At 43.4% G+C, this 22,823-nt stretch overlaps 3 protein-coding genes and 1 long non-coding RNA gene across 4 annotated transcripts in view; 2 read left to right on the top strand and 2 right to left on the bottom strand.

The window, feature by feature from the left end:
- Window positions 1-22,823, top strand: part of XKR4 (XK related 4) — a 354,573-nt gene that overhangs the window by 230,689 nt on the left and 101,061 nt on the right. The gene's annotated exons all lie outside the window — the stretch shown is intronic.
- Window positions 1-22,823, top strand: part of LOC114600606 (uncharacterized) — a 101,968-nt gene that overhangs the window by 55,072 nt on the left and 24,073 nt on the right. The gene's annotated exons all lie outside the window — the stretch shown is intronic.
- On the bottom strand, window positions 801-9,598 carry LOC144328705 (DGAT1/2-independent enzyme synthesizing storage lipids-like). The gene is made up of 6 exons (XM_077933019.1): window positions 9,323-9,598; window positions 7,508-7,672; window positions 5,778-5,968; window positions 4,177-4,237; window positions 2,986-3,125; window positions 801-960 (listed from the first exon to the last, which is right to left on the bottom strand). The coding sequence occupies exons 1-6, from the start codon at window positions 9,594-9,596 to the stop codon at window positions 856-858; spliced, it is 936 nt and encodes a 311-aa protein (XP_077789145.1). The 5' UTR covers window positions 9,597-9,598; the 3' UTR covers window positions 801-855.
- The window catches only part of LOC114601330 (DGAT1/2-independent enzyme synthesizing storage lipids-like), a 32,115-nt gene continuing 20,763 nt past the window's right edge, over window positions 11,472-22,823 (bottom strand). Inside the window, exons 4-6 of the mRNA XM_077933597.1 lie at window positions 18,144-18,204; window positions 16,801-16,940; window positions 11,472-11,726 (exon numbers count right to left, since the gene is read on the bottom strand). Of these exons, the coding sequence (XP_077789723.1) occupies window positions 11,472-11,726; window positions 16,801-16,940; window positions 18,144-18,204 (456 nt within the window). The remainder of the gene's footprint in view (window positions 11,727-16,800; window positions 16,941-18,143; window positions 18,205-22,823) is intronic.

Raw genomic sequence — 22,823 nt, 5'->3', positions numbered from 1 at the left:
CATCAAGAATATCTACCTCCCAGCTCTATAGTTACACACCCAGTGATTTTCAAAGGAGATAGTGTGTGTGTGTGTGTGTGTGTGTGTGTGTGTAAAAGCCTGGTTGCTGCAGTCACTCTGGGCAGCTTAGAACATAAAAAACACAGCAACACATCATCAGTTAAAAACTTCCTGATGCTGGGTTGCCTTCAGATGTCTTCAGAAAGTTGTGTAGTTGTTTATCTATTTGACATCTGATAAGAGGGTGTTCAACGGGGGCGAGGGGTGGGTGGGCAGGCGGTGGTAATGTGGGGCGGGCACCAGATCCAGATTCATAGGTGAGTTGGCTGTTTTTGTTAGATCAGTCAATTTTTTCACCAATTCCAGCTGTATTTTTCTCTCTCTACTTGCTATAAGTTTGAAATGATTTGCATTATATCAAATCATTGGAGCGCCCTTTTATAAACATAAAAGAATATTGGAGCGCCCTTTTATAAACATAAAAGAAGTGCCACTGTTTTAATACAGGTAATTTATAGACATTACTCTTTCACATGTAATATTATTTCATGTTTCAGTTAAACACTCGCCTTCCCATTATACTCTTTGATTCTGCCTCTACTAGTGCAAGTTGCCCCAGAAGGGGAATTCTGGGTGTATTGCCGGATAGGGCAGGAAAGCACTTGTACGTCTTCAAAAACGTAGGACCTTCTGCACACACAGCAGGTGCTGAGCTACTGAGATAGGGACCCTTCCAAATAATTCATATACAATCCAGCACAATTCTGTGTATATCAACTTAGCTTTAATAACATAAGTATTAATGCTTCCTATTACAGACACCTCATCAGAAACCCTGCAACTGTTTTATATGGACTAGTTAGCTTTGTAATGCTTATCAAATCGTTCTGAAAGAGCTCTTAATATATTTCCTGGTCTTTTTTGGTGTTTATCCCGAAGATTTTCAAGTGCAATCTTCGCCTGTTGAAAGAAAACCAGAGGAATACATTGTGTTAGAGGAATAGATTGCAAAATAGGTATTCACAGTTATTAATATCTGTGAGGAAAAAGCTAAAGGGATCAGAACCAGAGGCAACCCATTTATTCCAGCTATAGAAGCACAATATGTGACTTCTTTCTGTGACTTTGTACACAGAGATGTGTTGCATGAGAGTCCTTGTCTCTCAACCCTCAAAAGTGGCTTCTTCAACATGGAGGGTTGGGCCAGAGCACCCAGGGTGAGGAACCCCCCACTAGGAAACTGCTCATCTCTCAGTGAATCCAGCCCACTCTCTTTATGTTTACCAAGAGCACTGTATGAGAATGGCAGAGAAACAATCAAACATATGTTCCTTGGGCTGCTTTGTACACAGTAGTTACCTTGCATGGTTGTTACAATGTAGGATAAAAGGAGCGAACCTCAGGACAACCAAGGCATAACCCCTTGCAGAAAGAAATTTCTTATCTGCCCCTTTAAACAGGCAATCAAAACCTGAAACTTGATGCAGCAAGAAAACAAGCAGAAAGTGCTTGGAGAAGGACCAGGCATACTAAACAAAGTTCCAACCCCGTTCCCATTAGCCACCAGGACCCTACATGCTCCTCCCCTTAGCCCCCTCCCTTTGGGATTCAGATTCCCATGTTTTCCTGGAGGAAGGGGGAAAGTGTAACATCCCCTGCAGGAGCAGGTAGAATAAGTCATGCAATGTAATACCATACAAATGGTATCTGTGTTTCACATTGTCTTCAGTGAAATGGCATCTCATTTAGGAGCTTGCTGATGCACGAGTAATAACAAATTACAAATGTGTTGCAGAGTTGATAGCTTGGTAGTTGGTCAGGAATTATGGCACCGTTTAACAAAGCTGTATCCAATGCTCTCTTAAACACGCATCAGTGTGTACATGCAACACATATCAACTTGTACAATAAATTGTCTTCCTCTTCAACCCTCTCCATATCCTCAAAAATTAGCACTACAGTGGCTTGGAGGTACCTTCTCAGGCAGATTCTGGGGCACATAGTGTAGGGTTGCCATATCTTTGGGAAAACCCAGACAGGTCCTTCTGGGGCTATCTGGGGGGTTTCTTTTTTCAATTTTAAGGAAATATCCGACTTTGTTGGGGGGGTAAATTTGTGTGTGAGCTGTTTCGGGCTCCTACGTGAGTGGCTCTGGTTCTGTTTTGCACATGTGGGCAGCTGAGGTGGGGAGATGGCACCCCCCCCAAAAAAATCTCAACTTTCTGACCAATGGCCCCAAAGAAGCTCAGCTCAACAACTTTTTATGGAATTGACCAAAATTTTCATGAGGAGCAATTAAAATCAAATAATAATAGAATTATTTGATTACAGTGGTGCCCCGCAAGACGAATGCCTTGCAAGACGGAAAACCCGCTAGACGAAAGGGTTTTCCGTTTTTGAGTTGCTTCGCAAGATGATTTTCCCTATGGGCTTGCTTCGCAAGACGAAACGTCTTGCTAGTCTTGCGATTCCCCCCCCCCGCTTACCCCCCTTTTTCAAAGCCGCTAAGCCGCTAATAGCCTTTTAGCAGCTAAGCCGCTAAGCCTTTAATAGCCGCTAAGCCACTTAACCGCTAATAGCGCTAATCCGCTTAACCGCTAATAGGGTTGCTTCGCAAGACGAAAAAACCGCTAGACAAAGAGAATCGTGGAACAGATTCTTTTCGTCTTGCGAGGCACCACTGTATTGATATAAACCTCCAGAATGTATTTTGTATGCTCAGCCCTAAAATAGTGGGAAGAAGAAATCCCATTACATGAGCAGATCTCTCTTTGTACCGCATCGTTTTTTCCATTTAATTAGTCTCAACAAGTTAAGGAGAGGGGAAATTGAGTGATGGGCACGATGCACAAAAGTATATATAATATATATCAGGTCATATAGAATGAGGAAATCAATATGTACAATAAAATTTAGAGCTGAAAGAGAAACCAAGAGGAAAAGAAATATTCTGCTTTTAAACTTCCAAGTTTAGAGTTAACTTACTCTTTCAGCCAGCTCTACAGCTGTTATATTTGGATCATATGGGATGGGTTCTCCAATAAATGTCCTCAATTTCACTGGAAACCCTCCGTAAATGGGAAGAAACATACATCGAGTTTTCTCATACAGCCATTTTGTCAGCCCTGTGTATGAAATGGAAGAAGATTCTGAAGGAAAGCGACACCATATCAAATCTGAAATTAGTTGACATTCTCAGTGTTTAGCAATTGCAATAAATAGGAAGAGGGGAAGAGTTAAATAATATGAGTGCTTGGGAAAAGAGATACAGTGGTACCTTGGGTTACGAACGCTGCAACTTACATTTTTTTGGGTTACGAACGATTGTAACCCGGAAGTTGTCCAAACTCTTGGAGGACTGGCCACTGCCTGGAGGCAAACCTACAGAGCTCTCAGAGGCCTCCGCAAATGGAAGCAAACAAGACCCGACACCCACGGTGCCTAGAGCAGCTCCACAAATGCCGGGAGACAATCCCCAACATCTGTGGTGCCTGCAGGGCTCCGCAAATGCCGGGAGCCAAGCTCTGGCATTTGCGGTGACTAGAGCGGCTCCGCGAATTCCGGGAGCCTAGCCCCGACATCCGCGGAGGCTACAGGGCTCCACAAATGCCGGGATCCAAACCCCGACATCCATGGTGGCTGCAGAGGATCTGCGACTGGGCTCCAGTAAAGTTGATGAATCCATGAAACAGTAAAATTTGTGTTAAATTGCTGTTTTAGGGAGTATTTTTTCATCATCTGGAACGGATCAATCCACTTTCCATTACTTTCAGTGGGAAATTCCGCTTCAGATTAAGAACGCTTCAGGTTAAGTACAGACTTCCGGAACCAATTAAGTACTTAACCTGAGGTACCACTGTACAAGATATTCAGTCAGCTCTTATCAGCTCTTTGCAATCAGTCATAAGTTGTGTACAATAGATTGCAGAATATGGTATGTTTCCTGTTCAGTTCCCCTCCATGTTAGGGTTGTAGATTATAGCTTTCTGTTAAATCTACTAGAAAAATAAGCAAGGGCATGTTCACTCAGGCAGGCAGCACAGCATTGCAGATAAGTGTACATGGAATAAAATCTATCAGTGAGTAGTAAATAGATATTCTTTTTAAAAGATGATTCTATATTATTAAAATGTATATTGCCTGAGATCTCTTGATCAACCAAGGTATTTAACTTACTTGTCTTTCCAATGGTCCTGTATGCTTCACAACTGTTTTGTGTAAAAATAGGGATGATGGGCTAAAAAAATAAAAGATGAAACAAACATGAAAAGAAAGGTGAGGGCTGTATAATTATTTTGTCCCAACCATCCTGCCTTTATTTTTGTTATGGACTATGAAGAATGCTTCACATTTGTGATTATAATGAGAAGCAACTCATACATGATAATGTAATTGGCTTTAAAATTCCTGGCACATCTATTCAGATATCTCAGATGAAGAAACTTCAGAAGCTGTCCTCCAGATTTTCAGGAATTTAAGGGGGGGGGAGAATTTCCTGGTTTGCCCTGAGGGGGAAAGGAAGCCAGGTTCAGCCAACCGGCCGCTGCTTTTTGGAGTTTGGGGGCAACTCGTAGGCAATGAGCAGCCCAAAAATGTCTTGGGGATGACCAGGACTCTGAGGGCTCCTGTGGAGGTCAAAAGCGAGTTCCCAACGGGTCTGAGGTTCCATTTGGTGCTGGCCTAACCCGGCTGTCAAGCTGTCATCTCTGGGCTCCAATGTGCAGCGAGCAGCAGATTTCCCAGAAAATAAAACCAAGGAAAAAGGGATTTATTATTCAAGTGTCTTTAGCATTTGCATTTATTTGGCAAACTTCCAGGAGAACAAAAGGGGAGTCTTCTCTGGAATTGGTGACTATCCTGCATGGGAACCAGATGGCTGAAGCACTGAAGGAAACAAAGAAAGTCTGCCATCGGAAATAAAAGGAGGGGAACGGGCATAAGAACTTTGAAAACTTTCTTTTTCAAGAAAAAGCATTCAAACTTTTATACTCCTCCCCCCTGGATTCAACTGGCGGCAGCTATAGCCTCTCAGGAACTATTGGCAGACAATTTGGCTTTAATTGAATTGAGGCAAAAAGAGATGCTATAAAGATTTAGATCTATTGCTCAGCAATCGGGTGAAGCAATAAGGGATAAAATAATTGAGGCAATTGCAAATCTTCTTGAGACTCAGAAGCAGAAGGTACATCAAGCTGGTGATCATGCTTTCAGGGTTAAATCCCCGTATGCTAAGAAGAAAACATTTCCAGGAGATTGTATGGTTCTTTTTTTATTCTAGAAATATCAAAGACTGAGTGCTCCAGACATATTATGAGAAGGATCTTGGAATAGATGATGACTGGCAGCATTAAGATAAATTCTGCAGTGTATTATGTTTTGATGGATTCAATAATGGAATACTGAATAGTATAGTTTTTGTAAAATATGCAGGGATTTATGATATGTAAAATGAACTATCAAAGCAGAAGAAAGGAAGTCATTGATATCTTAAGGATGTAAAATGAGTATTTTAAACAATAAAACAAATTTTTAAAATAAAATTATATATAAAAAAGAAAGATAAAAGGAAAATGCTTGTTCTCCTTTTAAATGTCACCAATTTCAGTAGGTTTGTTTTAAAGCAGTGGTGGGGAGAGCTGTGGCACTCCAGATATCATTTGACAAACAGGATATTTGCCATCCTCAACTTTTTCGGATGCTGGATCAAGGATGTCAACACATTACATATTATCTAGGATAATTGTGAAGGCAATGCAGATTGCACAAAGATCACTCACCACTTTCGCCTCCAAAGCTGCCTGAGCAAAACCTGTGCGTTTACCCCACATTATGCAGTAATCATGACTATACATTGTTTCTCTAGCTCCACCAGGTGAAATGCCCATTAAATGGCCTTTCTTCATTATTTCCACAATTTCAGCTTTCTTGTAAGTTTTCAACCTGATCACATAATAAAGCATCTGCAGCCCTGAAAAAATAAGCCCCAAATAGAAGAATGCATTTTATGTGAAACTTATTTAGGAAATAGTGTGGATACAATACAAGTGTCATTATTCCAAAGATATTGCACTATTATGGATCACGAGCATAGCTCTCTGCCAATCCATTTTAACAAGGATTTCTTGGATGGGGACTTTATGCTCATTGCTCTTTTGTTCAGAGATTCTGACAGTAGGCTTTTTTTGGAAAGCACATTGAATGGGATTGAGTGCCGAGGTGGCCACTTTTTAGACATGTGTTCCTCATGTCAAGTCTGTAATACATTCAAGTTTGCATTATGATAAAAATACAGCTCAAAGTGCCTTGCTGCAGCATCCAAACCTTCAATCCCTTTGTGGGTGCAGAGCTTTTGGATGCAGTAGACACACACACGCAAGAGAGAGAGAGAGAGAGAGAGACATGGCACAGAGGAGACAATGCTGATGGAAAACTGCCACCTCCAGTAGAGATTGGTACACAGATATATGGGTGGAGGTTATTTGCTGCATCAATTAACCTAGTGGAAGAACTCCAAACAGCACTCTGTGCTACTGGGCCTCTTTGGCCTCCTTCCTTCCTTCCTTCCTTTAAATGACCTTTCTGTGATGTCATAGTTTCCTGGTGTGGCTGCTGTGTGCATGCAGAGGAAGATGATGTGGGGGGAGTGGCAGTGGAGGGCCATGAACACTACAACAAGGGTGCCACATGTGTTTGATTGCAGTCACATGGGGGCATAAAAGCTGTGTGTGGGAGTGCTTGATTGGCCATGTGTTTGGGTGGGGCCATGTTTTCTGGGATCTATGTGCAGATTTGGTGATAGGTTGGACTTGCTATGAAAGCCACGGACATGTCTTTGGGGCTTCACTTGGGCTTCTGCCCTTTTCCTTAGCTGTAGCTCCCACCCCATCCCAGCTGCCACCCAGTGGTGTCTGAATACAGGGATTTTGCACAGGTGGTTTGCTAGTGCAGATGCTCCCAAGCAGAATCCCATACTTTGCGTTGTTCTTTCCAGTAAGGAATATCCCATCTTTACTAATGACAGAACTTTGCAAAACTCTTTGTACTTGAGGAAATCATCAACTCAGGCACCCCAAAGCCTAGGCCTTGCCCTGTTCTGGTATTAAAGTGAACAGCAATTATTACATCAGAGCTTGTAGTCATAGCATAGGAATCAGATGACACATTATCCAGATTGCTCAGTTTTTGGATCTCTGGGGAATAATGTAGACAGAAAAGCATGGCATTTCTTCATGGAGACCATTTTTGGGGACTCAGTTGTAAATTGGAAATAATTATTCATCCTGCATTTTCTCTTTTACTAGCAAAGACTTGGTGCGAAAGTACCTTCATCCGCACTAACTAAACTATTTCACCTGTTGCTGCTATTTTATTTATCAGTTGTTTTTACCTGCTTTCCTGATGTACAGTTTTATATTTTATAGCATTGTTTCATAGCTTATAGCATTGTTTTATGTCATATTTTACATGTTTTATGTAAAAAAGCATGATTTAAATTTAAATAATTTACCTGGTATCCAATACGCGACATGATGAATTAATGAAAAGCACACTCTCCCTGTCTCTAAAAAATATCTAGCCACAAATAAGGCATAGCCAAGAGGAGCAACTCCATGATAATAAATAATAATCCCTGGTCCTTTAGGGAGATTTTCCATGCCAGTAAGTTCATAACCTGAAAATAATACAAAATGCAACAAAGAAATATCGCAACAATTATTGGAGGAAACAAGTGTGGTTCAGAAAAAGAAAGAAAGAAATTTAAGATCAAGTTAAAAGCTCTGTTATATGCTTTTGAAGCTGGAGGAGACTCTTGAGAGTCCCATGGACTGCAAGAAGATCAAACCTATCCATTCTGAAGGAAATCAGCCCTGAGTGCTCACTGGAAGGACAGATCCTGAAGCTGAGGCTCCAATACTTTGGCCACTTCATGAGAAAAGAAGATCCCTGGAAAAGTCCCTGATGTTGGGAAAGATTGAGGGCACAAGGAGAAGGAGACGACAGAGGACGAGATGGTTAGACAGTGTTCTTGAAGCTACCAGCATGAGCTATCCAGGGCCTGGAGAATATTTCTTCCCCGTCCCTAAGAGCTCCAGCTTCAGGCATCTTCAGACCATTCTCTGAATCACTTTCTACCAAGTGAGAAAGCTGTTTCCTAGACACACACACCCTTGACCATGCCCTAAGTAGCTACAGGTTCTCACTTTTATGGCCCAAACTTGGTTTTAGTTATGTATTTCTGATTTAAGTTTCAACACTTACAGTAACATGAGACCTGTGAGAAGCATTGAGAACACATAAAGACTCCTATGGATCAATCCAAAGGCCTCTGTATTAGGCCATCCTGTTTCCCGCAGTGTCCATCTAAATTAGTAGCCATCACCACATCTTGTGCTGGCAAATTCCATAGTTTGTGTATATGTAGTGGTACCTTGGCTTACAGATGCTTCAGGGTACAGACGCTTCAGGTTACAGACTCCGCTAACCCAGAAATAGTACCTCAGGTTAAGAACTTTGCTTCAGGATGAGAACAGAAATTTGAGGCAGCCTGCTGCAGGAGTGCATTGGAGTCCAGAGATCACAGTTTGACAGCCGGGTCAGCCCGGCAACAAATGGAACTGCAAACCCATTGGGAACTCACTTTTGACCTCCATAGCAACTATAGTGGTACCTCAGGTTAAGAACTTAATTCATTCTGGAGGTCCATTCTTAACCTGAAAGTGTTCTTAACCTGAGGTACCACTTTAGCTAATGGGGCCTCCTGCTGCCGCCACGCCGCAATGGTGCGATTTCTGTTCTCATCCTGAAGCAAAGTTCTGTAACCTGAAGCGTCTGTAACCCGAGGTAGCACTGTACATAGTTGCTAATTGTGTCTCTGTGAGGGGTAAACAAATTCTCCAGGTTTCTTTTGGAGAAGAAGCATACTTAAAATGTGGTTTAAATGTATGGTGTTTATGCAGCCACCAGCTGACCCTTTCTTTTGTAATCTGTCTTATTTATTTATTTTATCATTTATTGAATTTATATACCAACTTATACCTGGAGGCGTCAGGGCGGTTCACAGAACCGCCTTAGTTTCATACTTCATAAAATGCTTTGTTTTTCTTATTACATAAATAAATAGCCATGCCTTTGTTTTGATCCTTATGTAGCCAACCCAAACTTGTAGCTGTTGTGACTCTGAGGGGGGTTCAGAGCTCCAGTCCTGATTCACTGTGGCAACTATTGTTCAGGTGCTTCAAGCCTGAAATTCTGATCCTCAGTCCTATGAAATTATAGTGACTCATAAGGAAGAATTATTGCTATGAAAGAAACTTTTACTCACCATGCCATATCTTTCCATATATATCTATAATATGAGCAAAAAATTTCCTTGGCTTTTTCCAGATTTTGCTATCAGTACCAGTTTCTTGGTGCTTATTCATCTTCTTGTAAACATATAGCCCAAATGAGCAAGCACAGCCAGCCAAATATATATCTATCATTAATGAACAAAGCAAAATCAGAAGCTTACGAAACCACCAAGGGTGAACCACTGAGCTCAGGTATTCTTCTAAATAAGGAAAACTAATCAAGTTTTGCAACATAAACCAGCTCATTGTTTCCTGATCTGAAGCACCAAGCGTATGTCAATGCAATAAATATATGAAGTGAAATTTTCTTCAGTTGTGATGCTATTTCCCCCACTGTTTACCTGGAAAACAAAAAATGCAGTACATTGGTTTGATCAGTATGGTTTCAAATAGAATGAGGAACTTTGATGAGATTCCTGCATTGCAGGGGGTTGACTAGATGACCCTTGGAACCCTTCCAAATCTACACTTTATGATCATCTGAACAAAAACTTTTACTTACATTCCTGGTAAGCCTAAATTGCCTTTGCTTCAGTCACCTCTCTCTGGAAGCAGCAGAAGTCTTGTCTGGTGCACTTTTTCATAGGCTAATTTCTACCCCTATGGAGACATGTCCCTTTATGTGGCTGTTTAAAGAGACTCTGATGGGTGTGCCATCCGAATGAGGAAACCAAGTATTGTGAAAAAGAGAGAGGGCTTAGAGTGCCTGCTACTTGGAAGTTGTGGCCATTTCTAATTAAGGATAACTTAAGGGAACATATCTACAAAAGCACTCATATTGCACAATAACATATTGGGTCACAGAAAACCAGTTATTGACTGAGGAGTAAAGGTAGGAATTATGACAATATATGCATGTAAAAGGATCATCCTGCAATACATAAACCTTAGTAACATGTCATGTTTACAATATTGAATCCTAGCACTGTAAAAGCTCTTCCATTGGACCTGCCATTTAATTCTACAGCAGCATGCGTATGTGGATTTCATTAACACCTACTAGGTTTGAATGAGTGCCTGATCACCTCATCTGTCTCCTGAGAAATCTCTATGTGGGACAAGAAGCTACAGTTAGAACTGGATATGGAACAACTGATTGGTTCAAAATTGGGAAAGGAGTACGACAAGGCTGTATTTTGTCTCCCTGCTTATTTAATTTATATGCAGAATACATCATGCGAAAGGCTGGGCTGGAAGAATCCCAAGCTGGAATTAAGATTGCCGGAAGAAATATCAACAACCTCAGATATGCAGATGACACAACCTTGATGGCAGAAAGTGAGGAGGAATTAAAGAACCTTTTAATGAGGGTGAAAGAGGAGAGCGCAAAATATGGTCTGAAGCTCAACATCAAAAAAACGAAGATCATGGCCACTGGTCCCATCACCTCCTGGCAAATAGAAGGGGAAGAAATGGAGGCAGTGAGAGATTTTACTTTCTTGGGTTCCATGATCACTGCAGATGGTGACAGCAGCCACGAAATTAAAAGACGCCTGCTTCTTGGGAGAAGGGCAATGACAGGCCTAGACAGCATCTTGAGAAGTAGAGACGTCACCTTGCCAACAAAGGTCCGTATAGTTAAAGCCATGGTTTTCCCAGTAGTGATGTATGGAAGTGAGAGCTGGACCATAAAGAAGGCTGATTGCCGTAGAATTGATGCTTTTGAATTGTGGTGCTGGAGGAGACTCTTGAGAGTCCCATGGACTGCAAGAAGATCAAACGCATCCATTCTTAAGGAAATCAGCCCTGAGTGCTCACTGGAAGGACAGATCGTGAAGCTGAGGCTCCAGTACTTTGGCCACCTCATGAGAAGAGAAGACTCCCTAGAGAAGACACTGATGCTGGGAAAGATGGAGGGCACAAGGAGAAGGGGGCGACAGAGGACGAGATGGTTGGATAGTGTTTTTGAGGTTACCAGCATGAGTTTGACAAAACTGCGGGAAGTAGTGGAGGACAGAGGTGCCTGGCGTGCTCTGGTCCATGGGGTCACGAAGAGTCGGACACGACTAAACGACTAAACAACAACAACAACAGGTTTGAATACTGAAACTCAAGTAATCATCCTCAGTAATCAATCCTACACTAATAAACTTGACCAGCTACTTGTGCTCTAGGCATTGTCTAAAATCTCCAATACCATCTGTTTGATTGTTTGGTTAAATTCCGCCATGCTGATTTTTCTGCAGGCAGCTCATCAAAAAGCTTCTTCACTCGTTGCTCCTGCAGTATGCTTTGCTTTCTCAGGAGCTCCAGAAATTCCAGGTTGACCTGCTTTGACATCAAAGGGTCTCCGGCTTTTGGTACATGTTCAATATTGTCAGGTGGGGGTGGAGGATCCATGTCCAGCATACATTCATCGGTTATGCCAGAGCAATACTGTAATCACATACACATATGGTGGTCTTAATGTTTATTTCTCAAAAAAACATGAAATTGATAAGAAAGTAGCCAAGACAAATGTGCCACAGAAGCCCGCCAACCCTTGCAAAGGCCGACTAGGTAAAGGTTCTTTTGGCATGTGTGTGGAGGAAATAAAAAGGCACCTGTCAGGGGTTCAGGGAGAGAGGCACAGATGAGGGAGGAGACTGAGAGCGAGGGGGAAGAATCCCAGAACGAGGAGGAGGAGGATGACAATGACTTGAGGGTTTCCATGAGTCTTTCAAGTGAATCGGAGGATTCCCAAAAGGGGGCGCCCCTGGTCAGGCCAAGGGGAGTCACAGGGGGGACTCGTCAGGAGCAGGGGAGCAGCAGGGGAACCCCGAGTGGGAGTTGGAGATCGGGGCCGGAGAGGTAGAGCTGGGTGTCATCTGCATACTGATGAACACCCAGTCCAAACCCTCTGATGATCTCTCCCAGCGACTTCATATAGATATTAAAAAGCATGGGGGAGAGGACAGAACCCTGAGGCACCCCACAAGTGAGAGCCCAGGGGTCTGAACACTCATCCCCCACCACCATTTTCTGGATACGGCCCAGGAGGAAGGAGCGGAACCACTGTATGATAGTGCCCCCAGCTCCCAGCCCCTCTAGACGGTCCAGAAGGATGTTATGGTTGATGGTGTCAAAGGCCGCTTAGAGATCCAGCAGAACTAGGAAACAGCTCTCACCTTTGTCCCTAGCCCGCCGGAGATCATCAACCAGCATGACCAAGGCAGTTTCAGTCCCATGGTGAGGCCTGAATCCCGATTGGAAGGGATCCAAATGGTCCGCTTCTTCCAGGCATGCTTGGAGTTGTTCAGCAATCACCCGTTCAATCACCTTGCCCAAGAATGGCAGATTTGAGACTGGGCGATAGTTGGCCAAATTGGCCGGGTCTAAAGATGTTTTTTTAAGAAGCGGTTTAATGACCGCCTCTTTCAGCGGGTCTGGGAAGGCTCCCTCACAGAGGGAAGCATTCACCACCCCGCAGAGCCCATCGCCCAGCCCTTCCCGGCTTCCTTTTATCAGCCAGGATGGGCAAGGATCAAGGAGACAGGTGGTCGGTTTCACTTGTCCAAGCAGCATGTCCACATCCTCGGAGGTAACAGATTGGAATTGATCCCATGTAACAGGACCAGACAGAACTCTAGCACTCCTGCTCTGGCCCTGCTCCCACGGTGGAGTCTACCTCCTTCTGAATCTGAGCGATTTTATCTGCAAAAAACTTTGCAAAAGCATTGCAGGAGATCTTAGGGTCCCTACCAGGCCCCGGTGGTACAGGTGGTTCCGATAGATTACGAACCACCTGAAAAAGTCTCCTGCTGCTGTTTTCTGCAGATGCAATGGAGGCGGCGAAGAAGGCCCTCTTCACCGTCGCCATTGCCACTTGGTAGGCTTGACATTGAGCTCCAGCCCATGTCCGGTCTGATTCAATATGGTATTTCTATGGCACAATCTATGTCCATGGCACCATGCCAATGACCATAATACTGTGAGGCGTCATCAAGAATATCTACCTCCCAGCTCTGTAATAACATTCCTCAACACACCCAATGATTTTTAGATCTAAAGCTTGGCCTTTGTTCACAGGGCCATACATCATCTTCAGAAACAAATGCCCCAAAAAATCTTGAATCCTGATCAGGCTACTCTGGTATTCATAACTGAGGCTATGGAAGAAAGAAATCAGCTAAGATGGGAACTTGAGTCTTTCAGGAGCTAAAAGATAAAGGAGATAGTGTGTGTGTGTGTGTGTGTGTGTGTGTGTGTGTGTGTGTGTGTAAAAGCCTAGTTGTTCCAATCACTCTGGGCAGCTTAGAACATAAAAAACACAGCAACACATCATCAGTTAAAAACTTTCTGATGCAGGGTTGCCTTCAGATGTCTTCAGAAAGTTGTGTGGTTGTTTATCTATTTGACACCTGATAAGAGGGTGTTCAAGCGGGGGGGGGGGGGGCGGTGCTACTGCGGGACAGGCACTAGACCCAGAATCATAGCTGAGTTGGCTGTTTTCGGTAGATCAGTCACTTTTTTCACCAATTCCAGCTGTCTTTTTGTTTTCTCTACTTTTCTTGCTATAGGTTTAAAGGATCTGCATTATAGGGCTCAAATCTTGGAGCCCCCTTTTATAAACATAAAAGAAGTACCACTGTTTTAATACAAGTAATTTATAGACATTACTCTTTCACATGTAATATTATTTCATGTTTAGTTAAATACTCGCCTTCTTGTTATACTCTTCGATTCTGCCTCTACTAGTGCAAGTTCCCCAAAAAGGGGAATTCTGGGTGTATTGCAGGATAGGGCAGGAAAGCACTTGTACGTCTTCAAAAATGTAGGACCTTCTGCACACAAAGCAGGTGCTGAGCTACTGAGCTAGGGACCCTTCCAAATAATTCATATACAATCCAGCACAATTCTGTGTATATCAACTTAGCTTTAATAACATAATTATTAATGCTTCCTATTACAGACACCTTCTCATGAACACTGCAACTGTTTTATATGGACTAGTTAGCTTTGTAATGCTTATCAAATCGTTCTGATAGAGCTCTTAATATATTTCCTGGCCTTTTTTGGTGTTTATCCCGAAGATTTTCAAGTGCAATCTTCGCCTGTTGAAAGAAAACCAGAGGAATACATTGTGTTAGAGGAATAGATTGCAAAATAGGTATTCACAGTTATTAATATCTGTGAGGAAAAAGCTAAAGGGATCAGAACCAGAGGCAACCCATTTATTCCAGCTATAGAAGCACAATATGTGACTTCTTTCTGGGATACACAACTGACTTTGTACACAGAGATGTGTTGCATGAGAGTCCTTGTCTCTCAACCCTCAAAAGTGGCTTCTTCAACATGGAGGTTTGGGCCAGAGCAGCCAGGGTGAGGAACCCCCCACTAGGAAACTGCTCATCTCTCAGTGAATCCAGCCCACTCTCTTTATGTTTACCAAGGGCACTGTATGAGAATGGCAGAGAAACAAACATATGTGCCTTGGGCTGCTTTGTACACAGTAGTTACCTTGCATGGTTGTTACAATGTAGGATAAAAGGAGCGAACCTCAGGACAACCAAGGCGTAACCCCTTGCAGAAAGAAATTTCTTATCTGCCCGTTTAAACAGGCAATCAAAACCTGAAACTTGATGCAGCAAGAAAACAAGCAGAAAGTGCTTGGAGAAGGACCAGGCATACTAAACAATGTTCCCACCCTGTTCCCATTAGCCACCAGGACCCTACATGCTCCTCCCATTAGCCCCCTCCCTTTGGGATTCAGCTTCCCAAGTTTTCCTTGAGGAAGGGGGGAAGTGTAACATCCCCTGCAGGAGCAGGTGGAATAAGTCATGCAATGAAATACCATACAAATGGTATCGGTGTTTGACATTGTATTCAGTGAAACGGCATCTCATATAGGAGCTTGCTGATGCCCGAGTAATAACAAATGACGATATATGTGTTGTAGGTTCAGAATTGATATCTTGGTAGATGGTCAGGAATTATGGCACCGTTTAACAAAGCTGTATCCAATGCTCTCTTAAACACGCATCAGTGTGTACATGCAACACATATCAACTTGTACAATAAATTGTCTTCCTCTTCAACCCTCTCCATATCCTCAAAAATTAGCACTACAGTGGCTTGGAGGTACCTTGTTAGGCAGATTCTGGGGCACATAGTGTAGGGTTGTCATATGTTTGGGAAATCCCAGACAGGTCCTTCTGGGGCCATCTGGGGGGGGGGGTTCTTTTTTCCATTTTAAGGAAATATCCGAGTTGGGGGGGTAAATTTGTGTGCGCTGTTTCGGGCTCCTACGTGAGTGGCTCTGGTTCTGTTTTGCACATGTGGGCAGTTGAAGTGTGAAGAGGGCAAGCGCCCCCCACAAAAAATCTCAACTTTCTGACCAATGGCCCCAAAGAAGGTCAGCTCAAAAACTTTTTATGCAATTGACCAAAATTTTCATCAGGAGCAATTAGAATAAGATCTATTATTTGATTATTGATATACCGTATTTTTCGCCCTATAGGACGCACTTTTCCCCCCTCCAAAAATGAAGGGGTAATGTGTGTGCGTCCTATGGGGCAAATGCAGGCTTTCGCTGAAGCCTGGAGAGCGACAGGGGTCGGTGCACACCGACCCCTCTCGCTCTCCAGGCTTCAGGAAGCTATCCCCCCAGCCCTGCAAGCTCCGAGAGCAATGGTGAAGCTGCGTGCAACTTCGCCATTGCTATCGGACCCGTTCTGGGGGCTGGGGTCAGGGGAAGCACAGTCTTTCCCCCACCCCCAGCCCCGCAAACTCCGGGAGCAATGGCGAAGCTGCGTGCAACTTCGCCATCGCTCTGGGACCCGTTCTGGGGGCTGAGGTCGGGGGAAGCTCCGGCTTGCCCTGCCCCCAGCCCCGCAAGCTCCAAGAGCGATGGCGAAGCTCCGCGCAACTTCGCCATCGCTCTCGTACTCTCCAGTCTTCGCGCAGCTCTGCCGAAGCCTGGGTGCAGTGAGCTCAGCGCGCCAAGGCTTCAAGCTTCGTGCAGTTCTCCTCAAGCTGTGGGAGCCTGTGCTGGGCTCCCACGGCTTGCGGAGAGCTGCCTGTTCTGGGGGCTGGGGTCCGGGGAAGCTCGGGCTTCCCCCGCCCCTGCCCCGCGCCTGGGGAAAAAAATAATTCCCCCCCTTTATTTCCCCCACAAAAAACTAGGTGCGCCTTATGGGCTGGTGCGTCCTATGGGGCGAAAAATACGGTAAACCTCCAGAATGTATTTTGTATGCTCAACCCTAATATAGTGGGAAGAAGAAATCCCATTGCATGAACAGATCTCTCTTTTTACCACATAGTTTTTTCTCCATTTAATTTAGTCTCAACAAGTTAAGGAGAGGGAAAATTGAGTGATGGGCATAATGCACAAAAGTATATATAATGAACCCTATATCTGGTCATATAGAATGAGGAAATCAATATGTACAATAAAATTTAGAGCTGAAAGAGAAACCAAGAGGAAAAGAAATATTCTGCTTTTAAACTTCCAAGTTTAGAGTTAACTTACTCTTTCAGCCAGCTCTACAGCTGTTATATTTGGATCATATGGGATGGGTTCTCCAATAAATGTCCTCAATTTCACTGGAAAACCTCCGTAAATGGGAAGAAACATACATCGAGTTTTCTCATACAGCCATTTTGTCAGCCCTGTGTATGAAATGGAAGAAGATTCTGAAGGAAAGCGACACCATATCAAATCTGAAATTAGTTGACATTCTCAGTGTTTAGCAATTGCAATAAATAGGAAGAGAGGAAAAGTTAAATAATATGAGTGCTTGGGAAAAGACATACAGTGGTACCTCGGGTTATGAACACTTCAACTTACTTTTTTTGGGTTATGAACGATTGTAACCTGGAAGGAAGTTGTCCAAATTCTTGGAGGACTGGCCACTGCCTGGAGGCAAACCTGGACATTGGCGGGGCCTACAGAGCTCTCAGAGGCCTCTGCGAATGCAGGGCACCAAGCCCCGACGTCCAAGGTGCCTGCAGGGCTCCACAAATGCCAGGAGCCAAGCCCCGACATGCACGGTGCTTAGAGCGGTTCTGCAAATGCCTAGTCCTGACATCCGCAGTGCCTGCAGGGCTCCGCAAATGCCGGGATCCAAACCCCGACATCCACTGTGGCTGCAGAGGCTCTGCGACTGAGCTCCAGCCGCAGGAGCTCTCTGAGGCCTCCACGAATGCCAGAAGCCAAGCTGATTGTGATTGTGGAAAAGGACCCTGAGCCCCCTCCAAACTGAGTATGGATTTTTTTTTTGATTTTTTTTCATCTAAAATACCGTCTTATTTATTTTATAGTACAGTACATTGATTATTGCCTTCATTTTATGGATCAATGGTCTTGTGAAACAGTAAAATTTGTGTTAAATTGCTGTTTTAGGGGGTGTTTTTTCATCATCTGGAACGGATCAATCCACTTTCCATTACTTTCAATGGGAAAGTCTGCTTCAGGTTAAGAACGTTTCAGGTTAAGTACAGACTTCCGGAACCAATTAAGTACTTAACCTGAGGTACCGCTGTACAAGATATTCAGTCAGCTCTTGTCAGCTCTTTGCAATCAGACATAAGTTGTGTACAATAGACTGCAGAATATGGTATGTTTCAGTTCCCCTCCATTTTAGGGTTGCTCCCACATTTATCGATTATAGCTTTCTGTTAAATCTAATAGAAAACTAAGCAAGGGCATGTTCACTCAGTACTCAGGCAGGCAGCACAGCTTTTGCAGATAAGTGTACATGGAATAAAATCTATAAGCGAGTAGTAAATAGATATTCTTTTAAAAAGATCATTCAGTATTATTAAAATGTATATTGCCTGAGATCTCTTGATCAACCAAGGTATTTAACTTACTTGTCTTTCCAATGGTCCTGTATGCTTCACAACTGTTTTGTGTAAAAATAGGGATGATGGGCTAAAAAAATAAAAGATGAAACAAACATGAAAAGAAAGGGGAGGGCTGTATAATTATTTTGCCCCAACCATCCTGCCTTTATTTTTGTTATGGACTACGAAGAATGCTTCACATCTGGGATTATAATGAGAAGCAACTCATAAATGTTAATGTAATTGGCTTTAAAATTCCTGGCACATCTATTCAGATATCTCAGATGAAGAAACTTCAGAAGCTGTCCTCCAGATTTTCAGGAATTTAAGGGGGGGGGGGGAGAGAATTTCCTGGTTTGCCCTGAGGGGGAAAGGAAGCCAGGTTCAGCCAACCGGCCGCTGCTTTTTGGGGTTTGGGGGCAGCTCGTAGGCAACGAGCACCCTAAAAATGTCTTGGGGATGATCAGGACTCTGAGGGTTCCTGTGGAGGTCAAAAGCGAGTTCCCAATGGGTCTGAGGTTCCATTTGGTGCTGGCCTAACCCGGCTGTCAAGCTGTCATCTCTGGGCTCCAGTGTTTTCCAGCAGCAAGCTGCCTCGATTTTCCTACTCAGCGCGCAGCAGATTTCCCAGAAAATAAAACCAAGGAAAAGGGGATTTATTATTCAAGTGTCTTTAGCATTTGGATTAATTTGGCAAACTTCCAGGAGAACAAAAGGAGAGTCTTCTCTGGAATTGGTGACTATCCTGCATTGGAACCAGATGGCTGAAGCACTGAAGCAAACAAAGAAACTCTACCATCGGAAATAAAAGGAGGGGGACAGGGGGATAAGAACTTTGAAAAGTTTATTTTGAAAGAAAAAGCATTCAAACTTTTATACTCCTCCCCCCTGGATTCAACTGGCGGCAGCTATAGCATCTCAGGAACTATTGGCAGACAATTTGGCTTTAATTGAATTGAGGCAAAAAGAGATGCTATAAAGATTTAGATCTATTGCTCAGCAATCTGGTGAAGCAATAAGGGATAAAATAATTGAGGCAACTGCAAATCTTCTTGAGACTCAAAAGCAGGAGGTACATCAAGCTGTTGATCATGCTTTCAGGGTTAAATCCCCGTATGCTAAGCAGAAAACATTTCCAGGAGATTGTATGGTTCTTTTTTTATTCTAGAAATATCAAAGACTGAGTGCTCCAGACCTATTATGAGAAGGATCTTGAAATAGATGATGACTGGCAGCATTAAGATAAATTCTGCAGTGTATTATGTTTTGATGGATTCAATAATGGAATACTGAATAGTATAGTTTTTGTAAAATATGCAGGGATTTACGATATGTAAAGGGTTTGTTTTAAATCAGTGTTGGGGAGAGCTGTGGCACTCCAGATATCATTTGACCCCCAAACAGGATATTTGCCATCCTCAGCTTTTTTAGATGCTGGATCAAGGATGTCAACACATTACGTCTTATTTAGGATAATCGTGAAGGCAATGCAGATTGCACAAAGATCACTCACCACTTTCGCCTCCAAAGCTGCCTGAGCAAAACCTGTGCGTTTACCCCACATTATGCCGTAATCGTGACTATACAGTGCTTCTCTACCTCCACCAGGTGAAATGCCCAGTAAACGGCCTTTCTTCATCATTTCCACAATTTCAGCTTTCTTGTAAGATTTCAACCCGAGCACATAATAAAGCATCTGCAGCCCTGAAAAAAATAAGCCCCAAATAGAAGAATGCATTTTATGTGAAACTTATTTAGGAAATAGTGTGGATACAATACAAGTGTCATTATTCCAAAGATATTGCACTATTATGGATCACAAGCATAGCTCTCTGCTAATACATTTCAACTAGGATTTCATGGAGGGGGACTTTATGCTAATTCTTCTTTTGCTCAGTAGGCTTTTTTTGGAAAGCACATTGAGTGGGGTTGAGTTCTGAGGTGGCCACTTTTTAGACATGTGTTCCTCAAGTCAAGTCTGTAATACATTCAAGTTTGCATTATGATAAAAATACAGCTCAAAGTGCCTTGTTCCACCATCCAAACCTTCAATTCCTTTAGGGTGCAGAGCTTTTGGATGCAGTAGATACACACACGGGGGGGGGGGGTACACACATGGCACAGAGGAGATTAAAAAGGTACCCCTGCCCGTACGGGCCAGTCTTGACAGACTCTAGGGTTGTGCGCCCATCTCATTCAAGAGGCCGGGGGCCAGCGCTGTCCGGAGACACTTCCGGGTCACGTGGCCAGCGTGACATCGCTGCTCTGGCGAGCCAGAGCCGCACACGGAAACGCCGTTTACCTTCCCACTTGTAAGCGGTCCCTATTTATCTACTTGCACCTGGGGGTGCTTTCGAACTGCTAGGTTGGCAGGCGCTGGGACCGAACGATGGGAGCGCACCCCGCCGCAGGGATTCGAACCGCCGACCTTTCGATCGGCAAGCCCTAGGCGCTGAGGCTTTTACCCACAGCGCCACCTGCGTCCCTTCACAGAGGAGATTATGCTGATGGAAAACTGCCTCCACCAGCAGAGATTGGTACACAGATATATGGGTGGAGGTTATATGCTGCATTAATTAGCCTAGTGGAAAAACTCCAAACAGCGCTCTGAGCTACTGGATCTCTTTGGACTCCTTCCTTCAAATGACCTTTCTGTGATGTCATAGTTTCCTGGGGTGGCTGCTGTGTGCATGCAGAGGAAGATGATGTGGGGGGAGTGGCAGTGGAGGGCCATGAACACTACAACAAGGGTGCCACATGTTTTTGATTGCAGTGTCACATGGGGGCATAAAAGCTGTGTGTGGGAGTGCTTGATTGGCCATGTGTTTGGGTGGGGCCATGTTTTCTGGGATCTATGTGCAGATTTGGTGATAGGTTGGACTTGCTATGAAAGCCACGGACATCTCTTTGGGGCTTCACTTGGGCTTCTGCCCTTTTCCTTAGCTGTAGCTCCCACCCCATCCCAGCTGCCACCCAGTGGTGTTTGAATACAGAGGATTTTGCACAGGTGGTTTGCTAGTGCAGATGCTCCCAAGCAGAATCCCATACTTTGCGTTGTTCTTTCCAGTAAGGAATATCCCATCTTTACTAATGACAGAACTTTGCAAAACTCTTTGTACTTGAGGAAATCATCAACTTAGACACCCCAAAGCCTACGCCTTGCCCTGTTCTGGTATTAAAGTGAACAGCAATTATTACATGAGAGCCTGTAGTCATAGCATAGGAATCAGATGACACATTATCCAGATTCCTCAGTTTTTAGTTCTCTGAGGAAAAATGTAGACAGAAAAGCATGGCATTTCTTCATGGAGACCATTTCTGCTGACTCAGTTGTGATTTGGAAATAATTATTCATCCTGCATTCATTCTCTTTTACTAGCAATGACTTGGTGAGAAAGTACCTTCATCTGCACGAACTAAACTATTTCACCTGTTGCCGCTATTTTATCAGTTGTTTCTACCTGCTTTCCTGATGTACAGTTTTATATTTTATAGCATTGTTTCATAGCTTATAGCATTGTTTTATGTCATATTTTACATGTTTTATGTAAAAAAGCATGATTTAAATTTAAATAATTTACCTGGTATCCAATACGCGACATGATGCAATAATGAAAAGCATGCTCTCCCTGTCTCTAAAAAATATCTAGCCGCAAAAAAGACATAGCCGATAGACATAACTCCATGATGATAAATAATAATCCCTGGTCCTTTAGGGATATGTTCTATACCAGTAAGTTCATAACCTGAAAATAATACAAAATGCAACAAAGAAATATTGCAACCATTACTGGAGGAAATCAGTGTGGTTCAAGGGAAAAAAAAAATAAGATCAGGTTAAAAGCTCTGTTATATGCTTTTGAATTATGGAGCTGGAGGAGACTCTTGAGAGTCCCATGGACTGCAAGAAGATCAAACCTATCCATTCTTAAGGAAATCAGCCCTGAGTGCTCACTGGAAGGACAGATCGTGAAGCTAAGGCTCCAATACTTTGGCCACTTCATGAGAAAAGAAGACTCCCAGGAAAAGTCCCTGATGTTGGGAAAGATTGAAGGCACAAGGAGAAGGAGACGACAGAGGACGAGATGGTTGGACAGTGTTCTCGAAGCTACCAGCATGAGTCTGACCGAACCGCGGGAGTCAGTGGAAGACAGGAGTGCCTGGTATGCTCTGGTGCATGGGGTCACGAGGAGTCAGACACTACTAAATGACTAAACAACAATGACAATATGCTCCAGCATTCTGGATGCTAGGTTGTCAACCACACGGATCAAGACTTTCTCTGTGGTGGTCCCTTAATGAATGAATGGATTTCTCCTCTCGTAGAATGTTCCTTCCTTGCTTCCTTTTGAGCACAGGTGATAACATTTTTGCCCAGTCTTTGAGTGAGCTAAAACTGTGTTTTGCTGTTTTAGTCTACTTTAAGCTTTTATATATGGTTGAGCCCTTGAGACAGTTTAATGTGTTGTTATACTTATACTAAAGTTTTCTGAGACTTTTTTAATTTAAAGAGTAGTATCCCCCTTCTGTATGAGAGCTCTGCAGGGCCTGGAGTATATTTCTTCCCCGTGCCTAAGAGCTCCAACTTCAGACCATTCTCTGAATCACTTTCTACCAAGTGAGAAAGCTGCTTCCTAGACACCCCCCCCCCTTTGACTATGCCCTAAGTAGCTACACGGTCTCATCCTTATGGCCCAAACTTGGTTT

The sequence above is a fragment of the Podarcis muralis genome, chromosome 8 (assembly GCF_964188315.1).
Source record: "Podarcis muralis chromosome 8, rPodMur119.hap1.1, whole genome shotgun sequence".
NCBI lineage: Eukaryota > Metazoa > Chordata > Lepidosauria > Squamata > Lacertidae > Podarcis > Podarcis muralis.
This window is presented reverse-complemented; position numbering and strand designations above follow the sequence as displayed.